The 10030-nt window shown below is 43.8% G+C and overlaps 1 protein-coding gene across 1 annotated transcript; it reads left to right on the forward strand.

Annotated features, from left to right (window-relative positions):
- The first annotated feature begins 8133 nt into the window (after positions 1 to 8133).
- LOC129323514 (olfactory receptor 1009-like) lies at positions 8134 to 9084 on the forward strand. Its single transcript, XM_054970050.1, has one exon. It carries the CDS (start codon positions 8134 to 8136, stop codon positions 9082 to 9084), a length of 951 nt encoding a protein of 316 aa, XP_054826025.1.
- The last annotated feature ends 946 nt before the right edge of the window (positions 9085 to 10030 follow it).

The raw sequence follows: 10030 nt of genomic DNA on the forward strand, positions 1-10030 counted from the left end.
TAACATCATTGGTAAGGTGTACTTGGTTGGACAACTGCTAGCCATCCTTGAGAAAAGTGATTGTTTTTCAGTTATCCGTGCTCTAACCCCAAGCCAGCTAGACCTCTGCAATGCACTCTGTATATTATTGCCTTTGAAATCAGTTTGGAAGCTTTAACTTGTTCAAATGCAGCAGCCAGATTAGTATTTGATATGAAGCATAGAATACATAGTTTACTTGAGTGAAGGGATTTGCTGTTGAAGGTTTATGAAGGAACTCCCATGTACAACCCACCAGATTATTATAGCCATCATCTGAATCACTGACCCATGTGCCACCATTAGTTTAAATAAAGTGGGTGGCCAAATGATGCAGCACTTTTCCTGTTGTGTTGCCTTCATTATGGAATGCTCTCCCTATATAAATTTGGCTGGAGCTTAGAGTACTAGGTGCTAGCACAACCTAAAGATGTATTTATTTCATTTATATTCCAGTTTTTTTCACTTAGAAAGCAGATTACAGCTAAAAAGGATGTATTGTTTGGTTTATTCTGTTGATTATGCTGTGCTGTAATTGTTGCTATCATTCTGAAGCTGCTAAGAAATTCACAGTAATTGCTACTATCTAGTATAAGTGATGTTTATTGTACTGCTGCTGTTTTAATATGTGATCATGTTAGGCTGATATTTTATTTCTGTAAGGTAGTCAAACAGCACAATCCTGGGAATGTGTGAAAGTGCTCAGGGAGCTGACTTACACCAGTGTACCACCCCTCTGCCAGCCACTATGGCTGGGTGTAACGACGGCATAAGTCCCCACACTGACTCCAGGGGAGTGTGCTAAGAGGTGGCTCTTGAGTTAGTCAGCTCCCTAAGCTGTTTCAGGCCCAGGTATGGCCCCAGCAGTGGTGGAAAGTTACATTCATCATGTGGTGTGGCCCACAGTTGCCCTTCATGCAGAAAAAGTCAACCGCCACCCCCACCCCCACCCCCACCCTGTGGCCAGCCCCACCCAAGTGGACAAGCAGAGCAGAGGATGCCAACTATCATGGGGACCAATCTGCTCGTGCCTCCATGGCAGCCGAGCCCCTTCCCACTCACCCTACATAACCTTTGGCTGGGGAGGGCATGGCCCTAGGTAAGTAGGGATGCAGCTAGAGGCTCTGCCTGAGAGCCCCCTGCTGTGGGGTCTTAGAGCATGAGGCGGGAGAGGGTGTTCATGGTGGCAGGGGAAGGGTGCTCTGGGGGAACTTAGCAAAATTTGGGGAGAACTTTGCACTCAGTTATGGAAAGAATGTTAAGTCCAGAATGTCTGATTAACAACTACCGCTCAAGTTGCTTTACAGGTTTTCAGTGCAGCTACGTATTTCAACAGAGGTACTGCACGTCAATGGTCATTCATGGCTCCCATCATAATCAATGGACCTTCTAGCCTCTCCCACTGTTTCCAATGGGCATTCTCATCATTCATTTCAGAATCCACCTCCCACTTGCCTCTAAGGAACTGCCTCTCTGAGACTTGGGGGATGTGTCCTGAGTGCCGGGGGCTGAGGGTGCAACCATCACAAGTCCTGCTGCCTTCCTGGTTTAACTTTTCAGGAAAGGAGTGAATGCTTTTTGGAGCAGTGGCAGGGAGGGGGTGGAGTTTGCAGGTGAGCAGTGCTTCAGCTGCCAGACTGGCCCTTGACTGGCATGGGGGTTGGGCGAATGGGTGGGCAGGTGCACTGTTGGTATAGCTCCCCGCACAGGGCATGGCTTCTCTTGAGGCAGGTGCCTCTGTTGGGGTGAAGCAAGACGAATCATGGTGGTCTTTCTACTTTATGCACTCACCCCCTGCAGGGCAGAGGAGTGGCATTGGCAGCTGCCTACAGTGAATGTGGCCCATCCCATGGACTGGCCATGCTTTTTCCTGACAATCATGGCATTGTTAACTACAGCTGCCCTGCAATTGGTGGATTCTACCAGCATTGCCAGGGCAACTGAGGAGCATTCTCTCCTGGCTACCCCTTGCCGGGCACTCACCCCAGTGGGCTGCAGCCTCCTCCCCATCCCCCAGGAGAGTTGTTGACCCCCTGGTGGGTCCCTCCCCTTCAGTGGGGAAGCTGCCACAGGCCTCCTGCACCACGGGCTGCACCTTTGAGGGGGGCCACATGTCTTGCCTGCCACTCGACTGGGCAGCCACCTCTGGCAAGGTGCCCCATTAGGGTGCCGTGACCATGGAGGCACATGGTCCCCAGCTGCCTGATCCCTGGGGGAGGGGAATGAAGGTGCCAGCAGGCAGTAAGGATCACAGCCCATGCACTGGCTGTACTGATGCTTACCACTCACACAGCTGTAATTGAGGGCAGCGCGGCCATTGGCAGATGCTGGTGGGGTTGTCAAGGGAATGGCAGGGCAGGTGCTCTCGGCAGTGGCTGCACCACTCTTTGCCAAGCTTAGCTGCTGGTGCATCTCATCTGCCAAAGTCCTTAGGGAATGGACTAGCAGCACCATAGTTATGCTGGCATGCAGCTTCTGGCACACTGCCATGCCTCAGGATTGCACTGTGAGTAACTTTGGCAGAGGCAGCAGGATAGAAATAATCATTGTCCAATTAAAAAATGTTGAGAAATTCCACAAAATGTTAGGAGGTTCCAAGCCAAGCAACCAACTATGATGAAGACTGCTGTTTCCAAAATGAGTGCTCTCACCAAACACAAAAATGACACTTCCTGGGCTCTTCTGAACCATCTGCTAGTCAAATGAAGCGGATGAATGTCAGGATTGGTTTTGCTGCTTTGGGGAAGAGATGGAAGAAGTAAGCCACACCAGGAAACACATCAGTGGGTTCTGTGGTGCTCACTTGCGCCACATTGGGGACTACTGCCCTAAGGCATGTCTGAAGACTGTGTAAGTGTTCAATTACCAAGGAATTGTATTTTTTTCTTCTCTTTTCCCCTGCATTCTTTAGTTCACCTTGTACATTTCTATATCAGAAAGAGCATTCAATGTGCAAGTGGTGGTATGGGGGACCACCCATAGCAGGCTGATCGTGCTCCAGCCCATAGCAGGCTGATCAACAGGAAGGCTAACTATGTGGCTCACTGTCACCATAACAGCTGTGGAGCTACTGTAGTGGCAACAGCGCCAGCCCCTCTGTAAATGTGGTTAAGAGGGAAGAAGCAGAGGTATGAGAAGGGGCACAGTCAGGGACTGAGAACCAGAATCATATGAATAAACAAAGATTTGTTCTTGTTCACCTTTTCTTTTATGTCCTAAGCCAATGAAAATATCAGGTCTTTTTTCTCATTTATTTTGGATGTGTACATATCCCTACTGGTTACGTTTAGGCAAAGATAAAAGCAAAAAAAGATTTGTTGTTTATGATTGTTGGAAAATGGTCATAAATCTGGATTGAAGGACAGTTCTCCTGAGAACATCCACAAATGACAACAACAACATTTTCTCTTTAGGGCATGAAATGTATAAACTACCCAAGTTAGATAAAATGCATGCAGTGCAGACACCACTATTAAGTTAGTAATAATAAGCTACTGCAGGACCTGCTGCCAAGCTGCGGGCTGGGGCTAGTGAACGCGAGTGGACTGTGGGCACTGCTCTTAGCAGCCATGAACCCAGAGCCAGCTTGCTGCTGCCTGGGAGGTGACCTTCACCATCAACTCTCCCCTGGGGACCTTGAGGAGCCTGCTGATCACTCGCTGGTGCCTGCTGAGGGAGAGCCCCCTGGCCCATTCACCCCTCCGGTGCTGCTGGCTGAGCGAATATTGATGGTTAGGCAGCTGCAGCCAGCTTGTCTCCCACAGCTGCATCCTTGAAATGCATCAGATCCCCAAAAGGTCATCACGGTCACTTGCCATGTGGTCAATCCTGGCCTCTTTCTTGGCTCTGCTTGCTGAAGCACCTGCTGTTTCTCGCACACAGCTACCACTACTTCTCCCCCACAGCATGAAGCTGCACAGCCTCTGGCCCTCTTGCCCCCTCATTCCCCAGCTCATTCACAAAGATGGTTAAGGAGCTGAGTGCTGGAAGCCAGGCAACTCTGCAATTGCTCCTACCAGCTGGTGGCCAGAGAAAGACTATGTCCTCCTGGCCCACTGATGGGAAAGCCCTCCTGGCCCACTGGTGGGAAAGCCCTCCAATGCAGACCCAGGCAGTCTGCTGCAGGCTAGGCACTTGCAATACAAGCTGATGTGCTGTCCAGCCCAGATGAGCCCTGATAATGGCAGCCACTGTGCCCTCCACTCCCTGGGTCACAAAATGAAGGCCCAGGTTAGTCTGGGTCTGGGCTTCTCTTTAGGAAAAAAAAATGCAAAGCTACTCAAGAGAAATAACACAAATGCAATGCTTATACACTAGACACACACCACTATGAAGTTAGCAATAATAATCTCTATGGGGTCCATTTAGGCTGAGTGTCATGGGAGGTCCCACCAAGAGATTGCTTGCCATTGATCAACAAACATCACCCGCATTTCTTTAAATAACATGAACAAATGCAGCTTCTGGAACTACAGCTCAGTACAAACCAAGCTCTGCTTGATGCAGGTAAGGCTGAGACTGCAGTCAGACTCAGTTTTGTTCAATGCAATATTAACCATGAGAGATAAACAGTACCAGGTCTTGGGGGGAGGGGGGTTGAAGATAGACAATATTATTGAAAAGTTTATCCATGGTTGCCATTTCTTTTTAATACACATTGAATACTTGGATTTTCAGTTAATTTTAATAGCAGGAAATAGTGGGAGTTCCTATTTCCCTGTAGTTCAGGTTTTAGTGCTTAACAGATTTCTAGTAAATTCACAATGGAAGGTGTAACATTTCCTCAGCCTTGAGAAAATGCTGCTTTGAAATTGAAGTATGCAGGGTAATTTCAAAGGCTAAATCAGCAGCATCATAGTTTGCTGCTTGAAAAAGTTGGTGTGGTAATTACTTCTGTTTGACCAGCACTGAATTTGGATATTTTACCACCCTCTCCCTTAAAATGTCAATGAGATCATTTCTCTACTTATCATATTGATCTTTGCTGGTTCTATTTATCAATTATAGATTGATATAGCTTGGTTATGTGCCATCACGTTGCTTCTGACTTCTGGCAACCCCATGTTTTTCAAAATGTCCTATTTTTAACAGCCTTGCTCAGATCTTGAAAACTGATGGCTGTGGCTTCCTTTATTGAATTAGTCTATCTTACATCCGGCCTTCCTCTTTCCCTACTGCCTTCAACTGTTCCAAGCATCCTTGTTTTTTCCGGTGAGTCTTGTCTTCTCACGATGTGACCAAAGTATGATTATAGCCTCAGTTTAGTCATTTTTATTTCTAGGGAGAATTCAGGCTTGATTTGATCTAGAAACTGATTAATTGTCTTTTTGGCAGTTTATGGTGTCCTCCAAAACCATGTTTCAAATTAATCAAGTTTCTTCCTGTCATCTTTCTTCATTGTCCAACTTTCACATCCATACATAGCAATGAGGGACACCATAGTATGAATTGTCTTGATTTTGATTTCCAGAGACACTTCCCTACACTTAAATATCTTTTCAAATGGCTGCCCTTCCAAGTCTCAATCTCCTGATTTCTTGGTTGTCGTCTCCCAAGGAACTGAGCCAAGGAATAGAAATTGTTTAACAATTTCAATTTCTTCCTTGTCAACCTTAAAGGTTGACTTTTATGGATTCCTTGGCAGTAATTACTTTTGTTTTCTTGATGTTCAGCTGTAATCCTGCTTTAATACTTTCTCCCTTAAGCTTCATCAATAGTTTCAAGTCTTCACTATTTTCTACCACTAATGTGGTGTCATTAGCATATCTCAAATTGTTGATGTTCCCTTCCACCAATTTTCACTCCACATTTATCTAAATCTAATCCAGCTTTCCTTATAATATGTTCTGCATATATATTGAAGAAATATGGAGATAAAATACATCCTTCTCTGACAACTTTGCTAGTTGGTTTCCGTTTTCCCATATTCTCTCCTAACAGTAGCCTCTTGTCTGGAGTACAGGTTATGCATCAAAACAATCAGATGCTGTGGCATATCTATTTCTTTTAAAACTGTCCATAGCTTTCATGATCCACAGAAATGAATTTTCTTTTGAAATTCTCTGGTATGCTCCAGTGACAATTGTAAATTTGCAATAAAGTGCCTCCTATTTTTTTGGATCCAGCTTGAACATCGGGAATTTCTTGTACCATATACAATGAGAATTTTTGTTCTAAAATTTTGCGCATCATTTAGCTTGCATGAGAAATTATTGCACTAGTCTGATAGTTGCTCCTAGTCTTATTTTAGCATCTTCTGCTTCTGATCATGTAATCTGTTTGATTTCTCTATTGGTTATCCAGTGACATCCATATATACAACGGTCCCTTTAGTTGCCTGAAGTATGTGTTTGCAATGAACAAGTTGTTGGCATCACAAAATTTTATGAGTTGCTCTCCTGCTTCATTTCATAACCCTAGTCCACATTTTCTAACAATATTTGATTCTGCTTTGTCTCATACTTTTGTGTTCCAGTCACCTATGATTATAAGCACATCCTGTTTAGGTGTATGATCAACTTCTTCTGGGACATTTGCATAAAAGCTTTCAATTTCTTCCTCTTCAGTTTCTGTAGTTGGGGTGTAAACTTGAGTGATGATTATGTTGATAGGCCTTCCATGAAGTCTGATTGATATTATTTGGTCAGATATTGCATTGTAGCTCCTGATTTATTGTTTCTTGCTTCATGATTTGAGCAATACAGTTTCTTCTGAGTTTGTCATTTTCAGAGTAAAACGCTTGGTAATTTTCTGACTGCAAATGTCCCAGTCCACTTTAGTTCACTCACACCCAAGATTACAATGATTATACATTCCATTTCTCCTTCTATGAGCTTATCTTGATTCATACTTCTCACATTCCATATTCCATATTTTATGTGTTGTATAGTTCTGTACTTTCCTTTTGCATCTATCCACAGCAGCAACTGAGTGTCCATTCAGCTTTAATCTAGTTGCTTCATTAAGAGCAACTTTATTGGAACTTGTCCTCTGCTCTTCCCCAACAGCAAACTCAGGGCCAAGCTACACATGACGAATGACACTTGAATGGCAAGTGGATTGAGTGGAGGGCAAGTGAACAGGGAGAAATACACTTGCCGTTCAAGTGTCATTCGTCATGTGTAGCTTGGCCCTAAGTATCTTTCAATCGGGAGTGGGTGGGTCCCACCTTCCAGCACTGCATCTTCTTTCATTTGGGGCTGTTTCATCTTAGGGTTTCTAAGGTATGAGACGATCAGTAGTAATAATAATAACTTTTGATTTATATACCACCTTTCAGGACAACTTAATGCCCACTCAGAGCAGTTTACAAGGTATGTTATTATTATCCCCACAACAATCACCCTGTGAGGTGGGTGGGGCTGAGAGAGCTCTAGAAGAGCTGTGACTAGCCCAAGGTCACCCAGCTGGCTTCAAGTGGAGGAGTGCGGAATCAAACCTGTCTCTCCAGATTAGAGTCCCGCACTCTTAACCACTACTCAAAATGATCGGGCCTGTTCAGATACATGGTAGCTCCTGCAATAGTGCAGGAGAAAGTGGGATTAGTGCAGGGCTCACTTCCACAGTTAGACATGCATAGCAACACCATCTGAAACAGTATCTCTAGTTTATCTAGTATCTCTAGTTTATATATGAAGATCGTAATCTTTCATTTTCAATACCCAGATTAAGGAATAAATCCTACCAGATGGAATTTGCAGAGAACAAGCAAAAGCCAATTTCTTCCATAATTTTATTTACTGTGTGGGAAATTGAGCAATGAACAGGTATGGATACTCACTGTGTAAAAATGTAGAGCAATTCCATCCATTCATAGCCTAATTACTGCCTTGCTATGTGTTTTAGTATTGGCACTTGAATGCATACAGCATAAAATCGATTTTGGAATGCTGGCATGTGATGCTAAGGCAAATAATGTTATACGGAAGTGCCCCTGAGAACCATGTAAAAGGTAAACATTAATCCTTTCCCCCAGACTTTAGACATAAACGTTCTTTGTTGAAACACAGCATTTTAATAGATTTCAGTTTTTCACCATAATTGTGAATATCTGTTGCTGGCAAAAAGTGCCCTAATCTTTAGAATTTATTCCTCCAGGCAAATTCTTCTGGAAGGATGCAAGAGGAGAATCAAACACAAATGTCTGAATTCATACTCGTAGGATTCTCAGATCTATTTGAAGTGGAAATACTTTTGTTCCTGCTCTTCCTACTCATTTACATACTAACAATAATAGGAAATCTTGGTATGATTGTATTGATCCAGACTGATTCCCTCCGACTGTCTCCGATGTATTTCTTCCTCAGTAATCTGTCCTTCATTGACATTTGCTATTCCTCAGTTGTCACCCCTAGGATTCTGTATGATCTTTTCACAGAGAAGAAGATAATTTCATACAATGCATGTGTGATGCAGTTGTGGTTCTTCACCCTCTATGCCACTACTGAGTGCTATGTACTAGCTGCCATGGCTTATGATCGCTTTGTGGCCATCTGTAACCCTCTGCTTTATCCAGTTACCATGACGAGAAAGATATGTTTCCAGCTTATAGCTGGCTGCTACCTGGTGGGGATTGTGACTGCAATTGTTCATACCAGTGGTACATTCAGGCTCCATTTCTGTGGCCCCAATGAAGTCAGCTCTTTTTTCTGTGACATTCCACCTATGCTACGGCTTGCCTGTTCAGACAACTATGTTTCCAAGACAGTACTCTTTGTGTTCTCTGGTTTTGTTGTGGTATTGAATGCAATCATTGTTCTCATCTCCTACTCTTATATTCTTTCCACGATCCTGAGGATGAGATCATCCTCAGGCAGGCGAAAGACCTTCTCAACCTGTGCCTCACACCTTATGGCCGTTATAGTGTATTATGGGACACTCACCTTCATGTATGTTCAGCCTGGAGGGCTTGAGGCAGTGGAACAAGACAAAATAGTGTCAGTTTTCTATACCATTGTGATCCCCATGCTGAACCCCGCCATCTACAGTCTGAGGAATGAGGAAGTGAAAAAAGCCCTGAAGAAAAAACTGAATAAGAAAATCTTTCTTCAGCAGCCAAAATTATGAAGGTTAGGAGTTGGACTGTGTTGGTTCCAATGATACTGTGCAGTGCTGCATGCCTGCTGGGCCTTTCAAAAAAGCAAAGCCCGTGTACTTCATGTATTTTACTGCTGGAAGTATGGAGCATGCATTTTACTGACTAAACAGCGTTAGGAATATTTGAAAGAAGGACTTGAAAGTTGTGAGGCACTGGGAAATGGAGGGAAATGGAGACTATAATTCATTTCCTATCTCTGAATATAGAAGGTCACCTGTAAACAGAGTTGTTCAAACTCAGCTGTCCAGATTCTTGTGCTAAAGGGACCTGGTTTGATTCAGAGCCAGTGTGTGTATGGGGCACTTTGCTTATTACTTTGATACATTTCATAGAGATCAGTGTCGCTGTTTCCCACAGTAATCATGTACTATTGTTGCCATATACAACCTATCAGTTTTGTTTGAAACTGGTGGTAGAAAAGCCCCCATAGACTCTGATTCACCTAAATTATGTTCTTTAATCTGGACCTTAGCACAGAAAACTATATATCAAATACTGACTAATCAAAATGCAAACTGAGGTATTCATTGGAAACTATTTTCAATCTCACATTTCTTATCTGAATTACCGGGGATAGGGAGTAGGGGTATGCATCTAGAAAGTTTCTGTTTTGGTTCTGGGGATTACAGAACAATATTACTGGTTTGTTCCAGCTGGGACAATGCCAGCTCAGAACACATCCGTTTGGTTTATTCCTTTCATGAGTTTCAGTTCCTTGCGCACGTGTTGGCCACACAAATGAAAACTCATGTTCTTCTTTTCAAGGGGGTGAGGCTCTGAAGCACCTGTTTTTGCACACAATGACACCAAAATTGCACAGAAAACACCGTTCTTCCTCTAAACCATTGACCCACTGAATCTGAAAGCAGGCAACAATAGGGTTCTGTGTTTATGGACCCTGAGGCATGGAGAGGC

Source organism: Eublepharis macularius, chromosome 2 (genome assembly GCF_028583425.1).
Source record: "Eublepharis macularius isolate TG4126 chromosome 2, MPM_Emac_v1.0, whole genome shotgun sequence".
Lineage (NCBI taxonomy): Eukaryota > Metazoa > Chordata > Lepidosauria > Squamata > Eublepharidae > Eublepharis > Eublepharis macularius.

Coding starts and splice junctions, on each gene's coding strand:
- LOC129323514 (XM_054970050.1), top strand. CDS start 8,134: ATGCAAGAGGAGAATCAAACACAAATGTCTGAATTCATACTCGTAGGA.